We start from the raw sequence: 22,244 nt of genomic DNA on the forward strand, positions 1-22,244 counted from the left end.
ATGTTGAGAATTGTAAGAAAGCGAGGCAAAATGTTTCCATATGTGGCCAATTCTCAGGAGTGACATCTTCCGGTCAGCACATGAATTATGTATGGACACCATTTGGTCTTCAGCTCCCCCATCATTATATTGGTCTATAGGGAGGACCAGTGGTCAAGATAGCTGGAAGATAAAGCCTCCAGGCTCGCTTGAAGTCATAGAGATTAAAGTGTGTGCGATCCTTTCAGTTCTGATACAAAGATACATTTTATCATTAAAAGTCACTGTCTTCTCATTTAAAGGGGAAGTAAGAATTTTATAACAAAGTTTTCACTTTTCAACAATTAGCATTTTAGCTCTATGCTATGGTAAATTATTGGTGGATCGCTATTGCGGTGGTGTCTAATTGCTGGGAAAAGTGGTGAAAAGTGATACTGGACTTCCTAATTCCTCCCTAACCCCCTTCCTTTTCTCCTTCCCCTTCCTTTTCTTCCGTCATTCCCCTTTCATTTCCTTCCTGCCTTCCTTCCTCTCTTCCTTTCCCTCGTGTCTTCCTTCCTCCCTTTCCTTTCCTTCCTGCCTTCCTTCCTTCCTCCCTTTCCTTTCCTTCCTGCCTTCCCCTTTCCTTTCTGACTGCCTTCCTTTACCTGCCCTTCTTTCATTCCTTCTTGTTTTCTTCCCTTTCCCTCCTTCCCTGTTTCTTTCCTTTCTTTCTTCCCCTGTTTCTTTCCTTTCTTTCTTCCCCTTTTCTTTCCTTTCTTTCTTCCCCCTTTCTTTCCTTTCTTCCTTCCCCTTTCCTTTCCTTTCTTCCTTCCCCTTTTCTTTCCTTTCTTCCTTCCCCTTTTCTTTCCTTTCTTCCTTCCCCTTTTCTTTCCTTTCTTCCTTCCCCTTTTCTTTCCTTTCTTCCTTCCCCTTTTCTTTCCTTTCGTACTTTCCCCTTTTCTTTCCTTTCTTCCTTCCCCTTTTCTTTCCTTTCTTCCTTCCCCTTTTCTTTCCTTTCGTACTTCCCCCTTTTCTTTCCTTTCTTCCTTCCCCCTTTTCTTTCCTTTCTTCCTTCCCCCTTTTCTTTCCTTTCTTCCTTCCCCTTTTCTTTCCTTTCTTCCTTCCCCTTTTCTTTCCTTTCTTCCTTCCCCTTTTCTTTCCTTTCTTCCTTCCCCCTTTTCTTTCCTTTCTTCCTTCCCCCTTTTCTTTCCTTTCTTCCTTCCCCCTTTTCTTTCCTTTCTTCCTTCCCCTTTTCTTTCCTTTCTTCCTTCCCCTTTTCTTTCCTTTCTTCCTTCCCCTTTTCTTTCCTTTCTTCCTTCCCCTTTTCTTTCCTTTCTTCCTTCCCCCTTTTCTTTCCTTTCTTCCTTCCCCCTTTTCTTTCCTTTCTTCCTTCCCCCTTTTCTTTCCTTTCTTCCTTCCCCCTTTTCTTTCCTTTCTTCCTTCCCCCTTTTCTTTCCTTTCTTCCTTCCCCCTTTTCTTTCCTTTCTTCCTGCCACCTATGAAATTACCCCCTATGTGTCTGAACGAGAGAGATGTGACGTTGGGGATGGAGACTGATGTGAATGGTGGCAATCTCTGTACAGCAATCATTACTACTGATATTAGTTTGTAATGTTTTTGTACTTGGCTACATGCAGGGTGAGGAAACGCTGAGGACGGAAGATATTCTGTCAGTGATTGAACGTGAAGGAGATTCTATAGCGGTCGTTTTATTCAGCGGAGTACAATATTACACCGGCCAATTATTTGACATCTCGAGGATAACAGCAGCCGGACACAGAATGGTGAGTGCTGCACATCCGCGTGTCAGGGGGTTGGCGCTGGACACATACTGTATGCATCCTATAACCTGTTCTAACAGCTCAGCAGGTAGATCCCTGCGGTGCTGACAGCGGCTTTTGTCAGCTCATCAACCTGCACCAGACGGCGCCTCTACAACATTCCGACTCTCAACTCTTATGATTGGCCTTTAGTGACTTGACCTCCCGGCCCCGAAGCCAAAGCTAAGTACAGTTTATTGACCTAGAGTAGAAAAAAGTTATTTTGAGGGACAGCGATAGCAAACAGATAAATCTGCAGATGTAGCAGAGCTGACCGTCACTAAACTGCTCATTTTGTGGATTGCCACAACTTGTGTAGCAGGTATACCTGCACTCCCATGCAAACACAACAGATCTGTTAAGATGTTGCCAAAAGCTTTGTAAACCAGAAGGATGAGCCGTACAGCTGAGGCTATTAATCACTGTACAGTATACAATCGCAATACACAATGAGAAAGTACCAGCATGGTGATAACCTGCAGATATACGGGCAAGGGTAGCAGAGCTGAATTTATCATTGACCTGGTAACTGGAGCAACCAGCATCAGGCAGCTGCTGCCAAGGCAAATAGGATCATGGGGGGAATCAAAACAGGTCCAGGGGTGCATAATGAGAACATTGTTCTTCCTCTTTACATGTCACTGGTCAGACCACACATGGAATATTGTGGACCATTTTGGGCATCGGTACTCAGGACAAGGACATATCAGAGCTTGAGCGGGCACAAAGGAGGCAACTAAAGTAATAAGTGGAACGAGCGGACTACAATACCAAGAGAGGTTATCAAAATAACTATGTATAATATATAAGGGGACAGTACAGAGATCTCTCCTATCATCAATTGATACCCAGGACTGTAACAAGGGGGCGCTCTAATAACTATGTATAGATATATCAGGTGTCAGTACAGAGATCTCTCCCATCATCTATAATACCCAGGACTGTAACAAGGGGGCGCTCTAATAACTATGTATAGATATATCAGTGGTCAGTACAGAGATCTCTCCTATCATCTGTTATACCTAGGACTGTAACAAGGGGCACTCTAATAACTATGTATAGATATATCTGGGGTCAGTACAGAGATCCCTCCCATCATCTATTATACCCAGGGCTGTAACAAGGGGGCGCTCTAATAACTATGTATAGATATATCAGGGGTCAGTACAGAGATCTCCCCCATCATCTATTATACCCAGGACTGTAACAAGGGGGCGCTCTAAATAACTATGCATAGATATATCAGGGATCAGTACAGAGATCTCCCCCATCATCTATTATACCCAGGACTGTAACAAGGGGGCGCTCTAATAACTATGTATAGATATATCAGGGGTGAGTACAGAGATCTCCCCCATCATCTATTATACCCAGGACTGTAACAAGGGGGCGCTCTAAATAACTATGCATAGATATATCAGAGATCAGTGCAGAGATCTCTCCCATCATCTCTTATACGCAGGACTGTAACAAGGGGACGCTCTAAATAACTATGTATAGATATATCAGGGGTCAGTACAGAGATCTCTCCCACCATCTATTATACCCAGGACTGTAACAAGGGGACACTCTAAATAACTATGTATAGATATATCAGTGGTCAGTACAGAGATCTCTCCCATCATCTATTATACCCAGGACTGTAACAAGGGGGCGCTCTAATAACTATGTATAGCTATATCAGTGATCAGTACAGAGATCTCTCCCATCATCTATTATACCCAGGACTGTAACAAGGGGGCGCTCTAATAACTATGTACAGATATATCAGGGGTCAGTACAGAGATCTCTCCCATCATCTATTATACCCAGGACTGTACAAGGGGGCACCCTCTACATTTAGATGAAAGAATGTCTCTATAACAAAGAGGGTTCTTTACTGTAAGAGCAGTGGAAAATTGGCTTCTACCTTTTCTGCCTGTCTCTGAATCAACATGGGAGGGGGGTAATAAGCTGAACTGGATGGACATGTGTCTTTTTTTGGCCTTACATACATGTTACTATGTTATGTTTTTCTGGATTTTCATAACCAGCACAGCAGGTTTCCCTGCAGTCCTATGTAAACTAAAATAGGGCTGCCAACCAACAAACTCAGTCGTGCTGCTCTCCTGAACTCAAACCTGCTACATCTGTTTGTAACATCTGTATGTTGATGGATCAGGATGAACCCCACAGCCTTCCAAAAAAATTAGACAGATGTAACAAATTGTAACTTGAAGCTCCTCCCCCTGCAGTGACATCACTGCCAATGAAGTGCTGGCCAAGCATGCATAGTCAGCACTCCAGTCATTTCAATGGGGCTGATGGAAATGCCCAATCAGATGCTGCTCGGGTGTCTCAGTGAATGGAGTGCAGGAACTCCCTTACTGTGGGGGTGCAGTAACCTAGCAGTAAGGAGGACAGGGGACATGAGACCCTTATTCTTGAGATCAGCTGGGGTCTCAGCGGTGAGAACCCAACCGATCAGCAAGTTATTCCCTATGCTCTGGGTAGGGAATAACGTGAGGCTCTGGTACAATCCCTTTAACACATTTTTTAACCATTTTTTCCCAGTTAGTTTATCTACTTGCATTCCTACCCAATTGCTATCCAAGAATCCTTATTAATGTACTTACTGTTCCAAAAAGCATGGATTTTCACATTTGTCTGCCCGGTCACATGATCCTTTTCCTGTGCATGTCTTCTGGTGATACACTGTCAGAGTACATAATGTCTGGTAATGACATTGGTAATGGTGCTTCATCAGTTGTGCCCGCTGGGATGCAGGGCCTCATGTTCTTGTCTGTTCTCATTGCCAGATCAGCCCGACTAATGCGCATGTGCCCGCACTTGTCTTCGGGGGTTGTTGGGGAGTGCGCCCCGACACAACTAGTGTTCAGTGAACCAAAACAGTTGTATCCTGTTTCAGGTCAAACTTTGCTCAAAGTTCTTCTTGGCGCGTTCCTGAATCTCAGGTGCTTTGTCTTGGCTTAACTCCATAAAATTGCTCCTCCTTGCAGTGCTGGGGTCTTGGTCTCAAGTCTTGTCAAGGACAACATCTGCTTGGGCAGATTGAACCTAGGACCCCAGCATTGCTAGCCACTGAACCATTGTGCTGCTTCATCTCGTATCCTCCTCCTTTGAAGGAGAAGAAGAAGAAGAAATATGAACACAGAGGGAACATGCAAGACTTATGCAGATGTTGCCTTTGGCCTGACTTGAACCTAGGACCCCAGCACAGCAAGGGAAGAAGAAGTGTTACGGCTCTTAGACAGGAGGAGCAGAGAAATAGCAGTGTTATGGCTCTTACACAGTATTATGCACCAGTGTTTGGCAAAGTTCTAGTTTGATGTGAACTTAGGCCAGGTTCACACAGGTAAGACAATTGCTTGATTTTCATGCAATGTGAGAGTGAGTAAAAACTCAGAATTATGAAACCAAAGACTTCCAATGGTTTCATTCCCATCTGCAATGTTTTCACTCATGCGATGTTGCGAGAAGAAAAAAAGCAACATGTTCTATCTTTTTGCGTTATATTGCATTGTTGCCAATGGTGCTGGCGGCAGCAGTGATGGCCCCATTGAAAGCAATGGGAGAACTCCGCGATCCTCTACTGCGTGGGGGAAATCCCTTGAGCCATGGCTGGGAGAATCCCTTGAGTCGTGGTTGAAGGGATTCCCTAGGGGGATGCGAGGCTATTTTCACATGAAAACATCTGACACCCACAGGGATTTCACATTGTGAAAAGTGCAATATTGAGCCGTGAATCACGGCCCAATATCGCCCTCGCCCGTGTGAAACTAACCTAAGATTCAGCACACCGGCTGAACCGAACTTCTCAAAAGTTTACTCAACACCAATCACACCAGTGGGAGCGGGAGCAATAAACAAACTCGGCAATCATAGCATGAATCAGATGAGTGAAGAAATGATACGGCTCGATTGACCCATTAATACTTACAAGTACTTCTAGCGGGCTGCAGCAAGTGAAGAGATGTTTATGTTGTGCTAAAGTAACCACAAACCCCTTTAAGTGTCACTTTAAAGTTTGCTACATCTATACAGTAATCATCCTAATGATATAGTTTATAATTCCAATATACAGTCAGAGAATAATACCACAGCACTGGCAGGCAGATACATGGCATGTGCATCTGCCTGCAGTCCTATGCAAAACCACAGAAAATGACTCAACATCCCCACCTACAGGCCACCATAGAAGTACAAATAATTGTCCCATTACTCAATAAAGAACCCTGACATATATACTAACATTCAGAAAACAGCCACCCAAAGAGTCTTCTGTGGGGGAGGGGGATAATGGGTTAAAACCCCCTCATACACTTCTGTTGGCTGTGAAGATGTTAATGCGGGTGCTCTGCTGTCTATGACCGTATTGTTAATGTAGTGGCCTGAAAAAAGAAACTACATAACGCTGTTTAGCATGGGGACCGGTAATATAATAACTGGCCCGAGGGGTTAATATTTGTCATTTTACACAGCTGATGCAGGTAGCCTAGCAACCAGATAGGCTGTGATTGGCTGCAGGCAAACTGGTCAGGTGACAGAGGGGAGACAAGCCAGACAACAGTCACAGGAGGCAGTTTAAGAAATAGGTAAAGAGGGTAAAGAGTAGAGAAGTGCTAGACCAGAAGGAAAGAAAGTGGGAGGTGCCAGGCAGAGGAGCGCCAAAAAGAAGGGCGCCAGGCAGAGTAGCGCCCCAGAAAAAGAAGCGACCGACCGGAGAAAAGAAAGTGCCAAGCAGGAGAGAGAAGTGAAAAGAGACAGAGAAAGAGAGAAACAAGAGAGAAATCTGAGAAACTGTGAGTAACTGAGAAGGAGAAACAGCTTTGACACTGAATAGAGGGAAAATAAAAGAAATGTAAAAATGAAGAGAGGAAAATAAAGAAATTAGTCGAAGTTATTGTCCCAGATGGTCCCATACATGTTCTATTGGTGATAAATCTGGTGACCTGGCAGCCACAGTAGTGTGACAATGTTGTGGGGGCTTCCTGTGACCCCCTTAACTGTGCGTCCGAGCATTATGCTACTGGAAGCCGCCATGAGAGGAACACATGTGACTGCAGGATGTCCTGAACATATCGCTGAGCTGTCATTGTCCCTCGTACCACTACTAGGGGTGACCGATTGTCGTATGTGATGGCCCCCCCAGATCGTCACACCAGCAGGGGGCAGTGTGCCACTCCGCAGCAAAGGCAGGATTGAGGCGCTCACCCCGAGGTCTCCAGACATGAACATGGCCATCATCAGTGCCCAAAGTAAACCTGGATTTGTCATTGAAGACAACCTGGTGCCACTCTGTAGCATCCAGTTTCATCATTCACGACATCACTGCAAACAGAGGTGACAAGGGGTGACAGAGGCCGTACATGTAATGGGTGCTGTAAGACCAGACATCCTGAGCCCGGTCACCTTGTGTGCCCTCACACATCCACTGGTCCCAAAGCCTTCCAACAGTCTGAACAGAACGGCCGGTGGAGGACAATTCATCGATACGACCATCCAGCTTCTCACATCCCAATAATGTGCCCCTCTCAGACTCTGGTAACGGGGTGAAGTCTCTTCTCTGAGTCGTAGAGGTGTCTAGTGGTCAACAAGCTGAAAACAAGCAGAAGAAGAGGTCACTGCACACAAGGAGCCTTCGAGAGCCTTTTATAGGCCAAGGGGGGAACCACTCTTAGGGCCTCAGGTGACAAGGCCGTCCATCTAATCACCACAACTCATCATTTACAGATCTGTCTGAGATAGAACTGCAGGACGGGATTTGCAGAAAAATGACAAGCTCCTTCTGGGGGCGGGATTTTTTTTGACAAAGTGTATATTCACACACGTGCGCTGTATGGTAGCACAAGTTATATATACAGTATGGCAATTCTATTTGTGTACATACCATAGAGGCAGATGATGCGACTACTATTGGCCCATGGAGAGAGGGGTCCGCAGATCTGATTTCACAATCTGTTTTGCTACTGGGTAGCGAGGTCGTATGTCGGACCAGGACCCTAATCTAAAGCAGGACTGCATTATTAGCAAACAAGGAGGTAGAGAATTGGCCAAAGAGTTTTATTTTAAAGGGCATGAAATAGGAAACAAATACAAGACCCTCCTGACCAGGGTGGGGCGGCAAAAATGGCACCATAATGGGGTCGTATGTAAGTATATTCTATGGGGCCCCATCTCTTCTATGTACGCCACTGCGTGTACTGCACGGTGCCATTAGTTTGTGTGCACAGTATGGCAGCACAGTCTATACATTGGGAACAGTGGCTTGGTTCATGTTACCATGAGGTCGCTGGCTGTTCATCATGTCTGTCTGCATCTATTTCTATATGTTTTGTACCACACGTGAATAACCTTATTAGTGATACCCATCATATCCAGAAACCCTGTGTATCCCTGCGGTGCTGTATCCATCAGGTAATCGCATTTATTACAGTTTCCACGACCAAGTGGAAGTAAGTGCGGCTCCCCTTTCGTACAATTACAAATTCTATGTAAGTGGAGCCGCACTTTTTTTCCTCACACTATACTGACAATACAGAGAGGTAAAGTCTCGGCACGACAACATTTATTTAATACCCCAGAGAAATGTATTTTGTTCCCTTCGCTGGGAATAAATTGAGTCTATTGTTGCGGCAGATGAAGGTGCGGAGGGCCACATCAATGGATTAAAGTCACGCTACATTTTCTTACAAACTCTCAACATGATCTGAGCGATTAGCGGATTATCAGGGTGGATTTTACAAGGTTAATTACAAATGCGCTTTAAGAGTCGCCTCCTGTAGACAAGATAAGACCGTGGTTCTGCTCTCAGCTACAAAGAAGCCGTTCTAGATGGAAAGCCAACTCTCTTCTGCTGTATTATAAACCACTAGAAGGAATACAGTGAAGAGGAAGCATCTGCGTTGTACAAGGTTGGAGCCGCACATGGTGCGAGCCGCGCAGCTCTTCATGATGTACGTTTTTCTTTTCTTGCTATGGTTGGCAGCGGGACAATTTTTAGAATTTTTAATGAAGAAATAATCTAAGTAACATCTGGTACAAGCCCCACCGTGATGATCCAGTGCACCAAGCCAATCCATGCATTCCCCCAGGGGTATCCGCTCATCACTAAGATCAGAGGGGCCGGACCTGCTGATAGACCGGCTAAGTTCTCTTTAGAAAGGGATTGATTCCAGGGTGAGGAATGAAGACTTTGCAGTCGCACCGAGGCCTCGGTGGTTAAGGGGACCCAATGGCTCCTCAGCCACCAGAAGACAATAGTATTATAAATGCACATATTAAGAGGGGGCTGCTACAAGTTTTGTACTCCGATCCAAGAGCTTCAGGTTGCACCTCACCTCTGGCTTATCTCCTTTGGATAATCCCCTTACAACCGCTTCACGACTGCCAATGGTAAATTTTACTTTGTGTTGTCGTGAAGGATATTTGGAGCTCGGGAGCACCATGAAACTACCAGCTATTTTTGACAGCTGTCAGTGTCGGCAACTGCCATGATCAGGACTAGCACCAATCGTGACCATTAACTAGATATTCTGGTCAAAGTTCAGCAAAAGTCTAAATAAAATAGAAATGGACAGATTGGTGAAGCACACTGAGTTGATCCACAGTGCAAGAGGTATGAAGTATAAGTGAAGATGGAATGGAGGAGCTGCCAGCCAGGTGGACATCTTACCCAGATGGGAGGGTGTAGGATATGACCTAAAGCAATTGGATAACTAAACCTGGCACACGGCTTAGTCTTCCAGTGAAATTCTTGCTTCTTTCTAGGAGGTTGCAATGTTTCGGGTTTAATCAGAGTAGTGTTTCTCCAATAAGTTTTACACATTCCATTGGGAAAGTGTTCCCTGGCATATGAATTGCTATAAAATTGTCCAAAGTCCTTACCTATGCTATCCAGGATTTGACTCGGATCACCATTTTGGAGGCACAGTTTAGAAAGAGCTGAGAGGAAAGGTTTAGGGGTTAAGCGACAAGCCAAGAGCCTCCCTGTCTGTGTCCCTGCGGAAGGAATCAGTATCTGGACCATCTCAATTGCTTTTCAGCTTGAGTAGTGAGGCATAAGTTTAATTTGGTGCGTGTTTTAGAAATTTCTGACAAAGATCATGAGACAGGTTGGTTGGCCTTGGGACGCTGTAATAATGGGTCGCGTGATAATGGTGAGCATCTTTTTCCTTACAAAACACCCACATCCTGTTTCTTCTCCTGTGCGGAAACTAGAAAATGTGTTGGGTAATTTTGGTGCAAGAAAGCCGGGACAGAGGAACGGGAGAAATGTGGAGGAAAATCACATCAGCATGAAGTCTGTAATACAATTCAAAGGCTTTCCATCTCTTGAAGGGGAGTTAAAACCCTGAACATTATGAGAAGTAAGAGATATTGATTTAGACGCCATATCAAAGTGAGTAATTGGGTAGCAATTTCAAGCTACGAGGTGTAGGATAGAGGCAATTGCACTCTGATAAAAGCTCTTTGAAGTCTTTCTTGGGTAACAAGACTCTCCCTGTGCCCATATGAGGGGGGCAAGAAAAGACCGGAGGACCAAAAGCAGACACAAGACAAGGGAGATAGAGAGATACAAGACAGAAAAATGCGGTCAAAATGCCCTGTACAATGTGTCAGAAAAGTGACATAAGATAAAGTGATGGGAGGTAAAAGTATCAACCACCAGTCCATTGGGAAGAGGGGGCGGCAGGAGCTTCTATTTTATCCATCCCACACAGATCACATATGTCATCGCCACATTCCAATTATAAAGAAATGTAAGTGAAACAGCAAAGTAGCAAAATTATTCTATCATTGTTCACCATTATTTATTACTATGCTATATTTTTTCTTATAATATCTGCCACAAGGTCAGAGAACCCAAAGACTATAAGTCCATAAACTGATATCAGCTGGGGACTGGCCAAAAGAGGGGCCCAACAGGCTATCCATCAGGTTAGCAGTAGAGCTTTCTGCTTAGTTGTAGATCGCCCCCTGCCAATCCAGGCAAGGAAGAGGGTTGCTTAGAGAGAAGACCTACCTGTTGTAAAAAGGTCTTGCCTTCCACAAAAGAACTGAAGCCATGCAGTTTGTTTTTGAAGGAGAAGCACAATTGAAATGGAAAAACCAGCACTAGCTAGGCATTGCAATAGAGGTTTTAGGGACATGCGCCTCTGTATTGTCCTGGGAAAATGTCCAAATATATTTGGACCTCAAGACCTGCGACAGAAATGGTTTGAAGAGCTCTATAGGCTTGCATGATTTTTTTTTTTTTATAGAGTAAAAGTATCAGGACTTGAACCCAGGACCTCCCACTCTCATGTCAACTGCTCTCCTTGCTGAGCGATCCAGCCATTTGGGCAGTTCTCCTGCTTAGCCATAATCCTGTACTCCTGGTCTGGTTCCCTGTCCTGGCCCCACTCTCCTTCTAATTAGGATAATGTGAGTGATATAAAACCAATGACCGGTAAAACTTACTTCGTAGAGGAGGCCTATCTACATATGGGGCTTCTCTCAATCCAGGGATATTCCTTAGTGAGCCAAAGGAAGGAGTCCTGGGAGATTTCGATATCAGGATGTGTAAGCTGCCCATGTCATAGGTACTAATGCACACCCATACCAACAGAGATGCAGAGCTGTGTGTTGATAACAAGCTGGATGGTCCCACTCCTCTTGAGTTCGCAGGACACGGTATTAGTGGTTTCCAAAAAGAATTTTATATTTTGGTTCATCTGACCATAGAATATTTTTTTTTATTTTTTCTCTGTAAATGAGTTTTGGCCCAGAGAAGACGCCAACGTTTCTCGATTATGTTGATTCATGTCTTCTCCTTTGCATGATACGGCTTAAACTTGTATTTGTGGATTGCACAGGGAGCTGTGTTCACAGACAGTGATTTCTGGAAGTATTCCTGAGCCCATGCTGTGATTGGATTACAGAGTCATGCCTGTTTATAATGCAGTGACGCCTGAGGGCCCATAGATCTCCAGCATCCAATATTGACCATCGGTCTTGTCCGTTGTGCACATGAATCTCTCCAGATTCCCTGACTCTTTTGATCATATTCTGTACTGTAGATGGTGAGATATTCATGAACGTCATAATTCCACATTATGGAACATTTGTCTAAAGTTCCACACTTTTTAGATAGTTTTTCACATATCGGTGAACCTCTGATCATCTTTGCTTCTGAGAGACTCTGCCTCTCTAACATGCTCTTTTTATAATGTGACTTAGTAGAAAATTGACTTTCTGTTTTTCTTCAGTATGATTTACTTTTCCAGCCTTGTGTTAACCCTTTCCTAACTTCTTTAAGATGTGTTGCTGCCATCCATTTCAATTTTTTTTTTTTTAAATGAAAGGAAAGCCGTCTCCCTTCCCCTTCCTGATATGTGTTCTGTGTGGAATCAAGTCTATTTGTAGGAGGTTCCCAAATCATTACATTCTTTTTTTCTTAACATTTATTTACATTTTGCTCAGCATACCAACTTTTTTGGAATTCGAACTGTTAATTTCTGCACTTTTTTATATGGGCGTATTTTTCACATTTGTGTCTTGAAGCGCGGAGTGCGCTACTGTTGTCTGTTTTTGCCTCCATATTGGCAATCATTGGTATTATTTTCTATTGAGCAGATACAGATCAAACACTGATAACATAGTGATGCAATCTGATCTTCTCTGTAGCGCGTTCATATTCCGAATATGCATTACAGATGTGAAACTGGCCTCATGTAATGTATTTGCAGCGCTCTCCAATGCCATATAAAGTGTTTCATGGTTACGCCGCGCCGTGAGTGCTGCTTTACCCTCCTGCAGCTCTGCAACAGATGTAAGCTAACCTCCGTCTTGATGTCTGCAGTTACTTGCGGTACAGAACTTCTCAGCGCTCTACAGCAGGAACTCCTCAGCGCTGCTGCGTTCGCTCTGTGCTCCATCAAGCCCTCCTGGCGGGCATGCAGTCTGGGTATTACATACAAAGCTCCTGACATTCTACAGGGTGAAAGTTATGGAAACAGGAATTATCATAAATGGCAGACATTCAAGCTGTTTGCCTTATTTTGCAAGTCCATATTTCATTCTGAAGAGAGATCTTGATGCTAATGTAGAAGGAAAAAGGCTCATTTCTCCGCTGCTCTAAATTTAAGCACAAATCAGTCTGTTCACGGGGATAGGAAAGGCTGGATGGGGGCCACGGCACCGAAGAAAAGAACGGGGGGGCTTCAGCTGTGCACATGGCAGCAGGCGCTCAGCTATAGACAATGCTTTACTTTAGATGGACCATGTGCAGAATTTTTTGGGAAAAAATATATATTCGGCCTCATTCACATTAATAATAATAATCCAACATATTCTGCAGCTCTTATACCGTATATACGCCGCTAATTTATTTACATTTGTTTCCAATGTATTCATTTAGCTGCGTAATCCGAGGAGGATTCATGTAGCTCCACAAGATGCTGCTGCATGGAGGAAGATGATCTAAGGGAGGCGATGGATCCCAGCCTACATCACCTGGTGCCTTGTCTACTAGCTGGTGGCCAACGTCCTGTGCAAGCACATGGGTCACATGTAGCTAAGGCCGGCCATGGCTGTAGTACCGAGATACTTAGAAGTTGCACTCAGGTTGTTGAGTCTGCGGTGCCTAAAGCCCCTCTAGCTACATAAAAGGACAATCATGATAGAAATGGCGCATGGGCGGTAGGGACCCTCAGGTGTTTAAATAGGACCCAGGAGCGTCAATGTGTGCCTCTATATTTCACTAGGTCAGACCTCATGGGGTTAAATCCCTGTATACTCATGTGGCAGAGCTCAGTGTATCAATGTGTAAATCATCCTGTATAATGATATTATGTCAATAGAACCTAATGCAATGTAATACAGATTTATAAATATATAGAAGCATTCTAATGGAGTATCTGATATTCCAGAATTTCCAATAATCCAGAAATCTTGGATTTCTGTGATTCTTACAAGAGTAAAATCCAGAGACTGAGCAGAAATAAGTAATCCGGAGCCATTGTGAAGCAATCATTCAGTGTGTCCGATAATCTGGCAGCTGCCGGTGCTGGATTAAAGGAATGTTACTGCAATACTGTAAATAGAAATACCTGCCGATAGCATGTAATCCCCATCATCGGCTGCTGGACGCATTGTATAAATCCAGCGTTAGGCACTCAGGACATCAGAATCAGCAGTTAAGCGGAATATGCAGCGGTTTATCATTATTTCCGCGGCTTCTGGATGCCAGTATCTCTAAATGATTAGACTTTGTCTGATATATTAATTTGCTGCTACGTAAAATGTCTCAGAAAAGAACAGTATGTTTGGCCCTTAAGAAATGAGTCATTATTGTGCTTTTAAAACTGCTAATCTGTCTGCAGCGCTCCAGTCTGAGAAGAGAGGAAGAAGGCTGCCACCTAGTGGCCAAGATGTAGAATTACCGGGGCCTGACATTCAATGCAGGGTTATACCCAGTATATCCTGAGTGACCCCTTTATTAGAGCCCTCAGACCTCTCAGGATTGGCACTGTATGGTAATTCTCCCCGTGACCCCGGAGTGCGGCATAAAATCATGTGACAAGTTTTCCACGGATCAGTTTTAGTGTGAATTCACAATAGATGGGAAAATCCAGCGTTCTGATTGATTTCTAATGGGGCCGGTCATCGTTGCTAGACTAGCGGGGTCAGGATTCACTGCCAACCGCAGGGGGGGGGGGGGGGGTTCTTTATGTAATGATGGGGCGAGTATACCGAGAATGACTCGATCAAGAAAAAACATACAGCAAAAGGGGTCGGAGGAGGATGTCAGGAATCATTCTGACCAACAGGCTGCACAGTCAGCTGAATACAACGTGTCCGAACGCACAACTCGCCGTTCCTCCGCACGGATGGACTATAACAGCAGACGGCCAGTTCTAGCGCCATTGTGTTTGAGAATCAGGAAGACGAGACTCCAGCGGGCAAAAGAGCGCAAGACTTGTATCACCAAGGCCTAGTCATCAATCCTCTGTCGCTCCCGTCCTCCCCACCGGACATTATTTACATGGCTGCAGCTGTGTGCACACGTGTGAAGGTCTAAGGCCTAAATATGATTTTCTCTTGTCTACCACTTCTTGACACAGCTAAACAGGATTTTCTGGGCAGACTGCTAGCAGTACAACTCAGAAAAATTTACTAATCGCATATCCTGTTTGGCTGGAACCATCAGCGTAATGTAACATTGGAATGTGAAAACTCAAGTTACTGTTCAATCTAAGAGAACATCTCTAAGCAACAATGTATGTTTATGTGAAAACAAGTTTATCAGGCATAAAGCCCGCCCTGCGTCATGTTACTATATAAGCTGTGACATATGTAATAAAGGTAGATTGCTTTGCACATAGACCTGTCTGTGTCACTGCTTTCTCACGGCGGCCGCCATAACCACCTCTGATTTGGAGCCTCACAGCATATTGATGGAACAATTGAATTTCCCTAATACATGTGACTGCTGCAGCCAATCATCGCCCTCAGTGGTCCCGCGTGGTCCACTGCACTGAAGACACAGCAAACTTTAATACTTAGTACAACAAAAATATTGAAAGAGTCATGTTAAAGGGGCTTACCACAATTTCAAGTTATAGGCTTTCCATAGAATAGGGAATAACTTGCTGATTATGGGGGTCTCACCCCCGCTAATGTCGAGAACAGGGCTCCCGTGTCCCGCTCTACTGTTACTGCTGGGGTCGCTTTTTCCCCGGCAATCATGTCACTCTGAATGGAGCGCTAACCAAGCATGCAGGTCAGCGCTCCATGCATTCCAATGGCGCTGACACAAACTCCCGAGCAGCAGCCACTCAGGTATCTCGGCAGTCCCAGTGAAAGTGAATGGGCCGCTGGTGCTTCATTCAGTTTCCTCCTTACTGTGGGGGTGCAGTAACCCCACAGTCGGGGAACACAGGACCCCCATGCTCAAGATCAGCGGAGGTGAGACCCCCATCATCAGCAGGCTATTCCCTATCCTGCGGAGATCATATGTGTAGAGGAGAACTTGAAATTTTGTTAGAACTCCTTTAAAGTTCCGTTTGCTGCATCTGTAGATACAATGTATCATTTGTGTTTGTGCGGCTTTAAGGATAATAATAACATTGATATTCGGTTATTTCCCTTCGGTTGCACATCTGTCTTGGGGCCTCCAGTTGGAGAGTCCATCGCAGATCCAGCTGAAAATGCTGGAAGAAGCAGCGCAGCATGCGGCACTTTTTCTTCCTTCTGAAAGTCGGACAAGCTGAGCGGAAAGTGGGCGGAGCCCATTATAGTCGGTGGGGTCTGTCCGCTGCTGTTCGATTTCGACCAGAGATGGAACAGTTCGGCTGCGGTGAATTCCCGTTTCTTGCTCCCTGAATGGAGCTCGAACCTTTGTCACAAGAGCTTACAATTCCTTGATGATTTCCGCTTTACTGCTCATGCACGGCGCAGTGCAGCGCTGCATGGAGTCTCTGCGGGTCACAGTGCAATTCCGTCTGACAAACTTTTTGCCAACAGTCCTGATTTTCTACCTCAGAATCTTGTTTTGCTGGCAGTTTGTCACAGGAGGAAATGCTGCAAATTTAATAGACTATATGCGGAATTATGGGACATACGTGAATCCGGCACAAATATTGTCTATTCCTGTACACTCATCAAAAATGAAACACTGGAACGTAGCGGGCAGCAGCGATACACAGCTGTCACACAGCGCGCCATTCTCAGCGCTGTATTTATCCAGAGAGCCATTATATGTGTCAATGCTGCCCTCTTGTGTTATTTTTTGGACTTGCACTGACATCCCATATATTAGATAGTGTAGAGTATTATACAGTCCAGTCCTCAGCATGTAATAGTGAATGGCTCCAGGATAACCATTGTATGCTGGAAATATTGTATCCTGAAGCCAGAACTCGATGGAGAACGGACAACTGGCTCCAGAGTCTCGAAGTGTTACCAAAAGATAGAAGAGAATGAAGCAGATAAGTAATACAGATGAAGCAAATCCCTAGGCTGGGTTCACACAGGGCGTATTTGCCGTGGAAATCTTGCAGTTTTGCCGCAGCGAAATACCATGAGATTTCTGCGTGATAGGCACAGCTTCAAGACCCGCGGTACTTAGAGGCAGGTTTTGGAGGGGCTTCGCCGCATGCTTTTCTGTTGCGGCCGGCGCTTCCATAGAGAGGAACGCGGACACAACGGAAAAGAAAAAAGAATTGACATGCTGCGTCCCGGGAATCCTTGCCACAGCGCCGTCTTTGCCACGACAGATTGCCAGCCCCGTGTGGACGAGATTTTTGACTAATCTCGTCCACATGGTTGGCTAACTCCGGGATTAGCGGCTGCAGGAGGATTTGCTGCAGCGAAATTCCGCAGGGAAATCCCACGGCAAATCCACCCTGTGTGAACCCAGACTAACATATAAGAGGGAGCTGCTGCAGGCTTTAAATCACTTATTATTAGAGATGAGCGAGCACCAAAATGCTCGGGTGCTCGTTACTCGAGTCGAACTTTCAGTGATGCTCGAGAGTTCGTTTTGAGTAACGAACCCCATTGAAGTCAATGGGCGACCCGAGCATTTTTGTATATCGCCGATGCTCGCTAAGGTTTCCATTTGTGAAAATCTGGGCAATTCAAGAAAGTGACTAGAACGACACAGAAACGGATAGGGCAGACGAGGGGCTACATGTTGGGCTGCATCTCAAGTTCCCAGGTATCGCTATTAAGCCACAATAGTGGCAAGAGTGAGACCCCCCCCCCCTCCCCCCGCACTGTCAGCATAAAGATCGTTCTCCTCTGCCACAGCTGTAACAGCTGTGGCAGAGAAGAACGATGTTAGCCCATTGAATTCAATGGAGCCGGCAATACAGCCGGCTCCATTGAAAGCAATGGGCTGCCGGCGATCGCGGGATGAATTGTCGGGAAGGGCTTAAATATATAAGCCCTTCCCTGCAATTCATCCAGAAATGTGTAAAAATAAAAAATATATATATACTCACCTTGTCCCGGCAGACGGAGTTCAGCGCGGCCAGGGGCAGTCCTCCTGAACTGCTCTGAGTAACTGTGAGTAGTATTCAGCAGCCGGAGATTTAAAATCCCCGCCTGCTGAATGAGCTGCCTCTAATTGGTCACAGCCTGACCAATCAGAGGCAGATCTCACTCACACACCCATTCATGAATTTATGAATGGGTGAGTGACTGCTGCCTCTCATTGGCTCAGCAGGACCAATCAGATGAGAGGCAGCAGTCACTCACCCATTCATGAATTCATGAATGGGTGTGTGAGTGAGAGCTGCCTTTGATTGGTCAGGCTGTGACCAATTAGAGGCAGCTCATTCAGCAGGCGGGGATTTTAAATCCCCGGCTGCTGAATACTACTCACAGCTGTTCAGAGCAGTTCAGGAGGACTGCCGCTGGCCGCGCTGAACTCCGTCTGCCGGGACCAGGTGGGTATATATATATATTTTTTATTCTTACACATTTCTGGATGAATTGCAGGGAAGGGCTTATATATTTAAGCCTTTCCCAACAATTCATCCCGCGATCGCCGGCAGCCCATTGCTTTCAATGGAGCCGGCTGTATTGCCGGCTCCATTGAATTCAATGGGCTAACATCGTTCTGCCGGGACAAGGTGAGTATATATATTTTTTTATTTTTACACATTTCTGGATGAATTGCAGGGAAGGGCTTATATATTTAAGCCCTTCCCAACAATTCATCCCGCGATCGCCGGCAGCCCATTGCTTTCAATGGAGCCGGCTGTATTGCCGGCTCCATTGAATTCAATGCTCAGTGCTCGTTTAATCAAGACGAGTACCGTGTGGTGCTCGTCTCGAGTAAAGAGCATCTCGAGCACCCTAATACTCGAACGAGCATGAAGCTCGGACGAGTATGCTCGCTCATCTCTACTTATTATGTGAGAACAGCAGCTTCAGGGTCTGTACAGAACACACAGGTACCAGGCATATAAAGCCGCCCCCATCCTGATGAAAGGCAAATTCAGGCATGGTGGTCTTTCTGGCGGGATTATTGCATTGTCTGGACGCCTGCGGGGCCTCCTGCTGGGAAGAGGGTCTTCTCCATCGAAGGTTATGACAGTGCATTCACTGGTGTAATAGCTCCGGTCCCACCCATGTAGCAGGATGGCTAGTGGCTTATGCTGCAGATCAGCAGGTCCACCGGCCATGGCGCTGCAATAACTATATCGAATAGGTAACAAAAGCCTGTCGGTACTCCTCTGGTGTAATCGGAGGTTCAGTGCTTTTTATATTGAATCCTAGGAAACTGGGGTAAATATTACCATAAACAGTCAGTCGCTCCAATTGATGTCTGATGGGAGTTGACTTGGAGGGTCCGGACACCGGCTGCAGCCACATCAGTCCTAATCTCTGCCCTGGCAATCAGCGTTTGTTCCTAGAAGGCTGTAGGCCAGTTCCTAATGGGCCATACCAGAGGGCCTGATTCTGGGCACCAACGGGCCGCCATGTTGACAGCAAAGAGACTAGGCATAAACTACCCCATGCATACATGCATGCACCTTTTTATAGTTGCCGCCGGCTGCAGGAGTTCGTCGGCCCCTCGTGACCACCGCTGACCATCAGATTCTTTCTATACTTTGCTATAGGACAATACATACAACAAGACACTGACAGAAGATCGCCAGCAGAGGGCGCTGTTACATTAATAGATTGCAGTTACACATAGGAACTATAGGGCTGGGTTCACAGAGGGCGGATTTGCTGCGGTTTTGCCGCCCTTTTTTCCGTTGCGGTTTTTCCGCAGAAGAAATGCTTCTGTGGCAAAACCGCTTCAAAGGTTAATTTTGGCTTGCTGATTTTCTTGCGGAAAAATCCGCAAGCCGTTTTTTCTGCAGCGTTTTTTTACTTTTTGCTGCGTATTTTGGTGTGGATTTTGCTGCGTCCATAGAGGTCTAAGGACAAAAAACGCTGCAGAAAAGACAGAAGAATGGACATGCTGCATCTTTGAAAACCACGCCGCAGTTGCATTTCTGCACTGCGGCTATGCGGAAAAAATCCGCCCTGTGAGAACAGCTTTTTTGCAAAACTCATTTGTGCTGCATTGCACTGCAAACGCAGCGGTTTTACCGCAGTACGGATATGCAACGGCAGTCCGCGGCAAAACCGCAGCAAATCCGCCATGTGCGAACCCAGGCTAACAGATCTTATTGCTGCACAAGAAGCCCTGCACCCCTCTACATGGACGCAGGGAGAGAGCAGCACAGAACATGCAGTAACACACTGTACTGTAGAGAGGCGCTACTAGACACCAATCACAGCTAGTACTTCAGTAATACTGGTGTTATGTCCGTGACATGGGGAGTGCAGGCGCCGCAGATCCAGACTGTCCGTGACATGGAGAGTGCAGGCGCCACAGATCCAGGCTGTCAGTGACACGGAGAGTGCAGGCGCCGCAGATCCAGGCTGTCCATGACATGGAGCGTGCAGGCGCCACAGATCCAGGCTGTCAGTGACACGGAGAGTGCAGGCGCCGCAGATCCAGGCTGTTCGTGACATGCAGCGTGCAGGCGCCGCACATCCAGGCTGTCTGTGACATGGCGAGTGCAGGCGCCGCACATCCAGGCTGTCCATGACATGGAGCGTGCAGGCGCCACAGATACAGACTGTCCGTGACATGGAGCGTGCAGGCGCCACAGATCCAGGCTGTCCATGACATGGAGAGTGCAGGCGCTGCACATCCAGACTGTCCGTGACACGGAGAGTGCAGGCGCCGCAGATCCAGGCTGTCCGTGACATGGAGAGTGCAGGCGCTGCAGATCCAGGCTGTCCGAGACATGGAGAGTGCAGGCGCCGCAGATCCAGGCTGTCAATGACATGGAGAGTGCAGGCGCCGCACATCCAGGCTGTCTGTGACATGGAGAGTGCAGGCGCTGCACATCCAGACTGTCCGTGACACGGAGAGTGCAGGCGCCGCAGATCCAGGCTGTCCGTGACATGGAGAGTGCAGGCGCCGCAGATCCAGGCTGTCAATGACATGGAGAGTGCAGGCGCCGCACATCGAGGCTGTCTGTGACATGGAGAGTGCAGGCGCCGCAGATCCAGGCTGTCCATGACATGGTGAGTGCAGGCGCCGCACATCCAGGCTGTCCATGACATGGTGAGTGCAGGCGCCGCAGATCCAGGCTGTCAGTGACATGGAGAGTGCAGGTTCCGCACATCCAGGCTGTCAGTGACATGGTGAGTGCAGGCGCCGCACATCCAGGCTGTCTGTGACATGGTGAGTGCAGGCGCTGCAGATCCAGGCTGTCCGTGACATGGAGCGTGCAGGCGCCGCAGATCCAGGCTGTCCGTGACATGGAGAGTGCAGGCGCCGCACATCCAGGCTGTCCATGACATGGAGCGTGCAGGCGCCGCAGATCCAGGCTGTCCGAGACATGGAGAGTGCAGGTTCCGCACATCCAGGCTGTCAGTGACATGGTGAGTGCAGGCGCCGCAGGTCCAGGCTGTCCATGACATGGAGAGTGCAGGCGCCACAGATCCAGGCTGTCAGTGACATGGTGAGTGCAGGCGCCGCAGATACAGACTGTCCGTGATGTTGTACTGTATGTTGAGTCACAATGACCGTTATGCTGGAATATTGTACCATTACGGTAACCTGAGGGATCGCTGTAATCCATAACCCGACATGCTCGCTGCGACGCACTTTTCTTACGTAATTCTTCATCCCCTCCTCTCTTCCAGGGCTGCTTTGTTGGCTTTGACTTGGCCCACGCTGTTGGTAACGTTGAGATTTTCTTGCATGAATGGGATGTGGACTTCGCCTGTTGGTGTTCTTATAAGGTACCTTTCCTTCTTACCTGTATGCTTCCCCAGTTAAAGGGGTTGTCCAGAGAGGCAAAATCCCCACCTGGACCTCCGCTGTCAGAACCTTCATTGCCAGCTCCTTGCCCCCACAGGTCACATGGCGTGGACCTTCTATGCGATTATCACATCATTGTTGGGTGTTCAGCTCATCTTAATAACCAAGACAACCCCCTTCCCTATCTCTGCATCAGCCATGCCGTAGGAGGGCGCTGGCTTCGTTATTAACCCCTTCTCTCCCAAGGACATAAGCTTATATCTTATGGATGGTTCAGACTCAGCTTCTAAGTCCATGTCATCCTCGGTGAGAGCTAGCTATGACTGACAGCCAACCTCCCGCTGCAACAGCCAGGATCAGTGAGAACATTGATCTCTGCTGATCAATGTTAATCGTGGTATGTAAAGGGTTCAAAGAGGGAGGGCGCTCCCTCTGTGAGGTTAATGGCCCTCCACCATGTAATCGCGGAGGGCCAGTGGGTGGCCAAGGCAACCAGACACCAAATAATGGCCTATGATGCCATGGCTTGTATAAGATCACTATTATTTGTGATAATACATTGCAGTACAGGAGTAATGCAATGTACTATCATAGCTTCACAGGTTCAATTCCCCAGCAGGGACATAAAAAATAAA

General features: G+C 46.5%; 1 protein-coding gene across 1 annotated transcript in view; it reads left to right on the forward strand.

Moving 5' to 3' along the window:
* Positions 1 to 22,244, forward strand: part of KYNU (kynureninase) — a 137,213-nt gene that overhangs the window by 84,439 nt on the left and 30,530 nt on the right. The window contains exons 8-9 of the mRNA XM_066577332.1: positions 1,599 to 1,745; positions 21,492 to 21,590. Coding sequence (XP_066433429.1) covers positions 1,599 to 1,745; positions 21,492 to 21,590 — 246 coding nt within the window. The remainder of the gene's footprint in view (positions 1 to 1,598; positions 1,746 to 21,491; positions 21,591 to 22,244) is intronic.

This window comes from Eleutherodactylus coqui, chromosome 8, assembly GCF_035609145.1.
Source record: "Eleutherodactylus coqui strain aEleCoq1 chromosome 8, aEleCoq1.hap1, whole genome shotgun sequence".
Taxonomy (NCBI): Eukaryota; Metazoa; Chordata; class Amphibia; order Anura; family Eleutherodactylidae; genus Eleutherodactylus; species Eleutherodactylus coqui.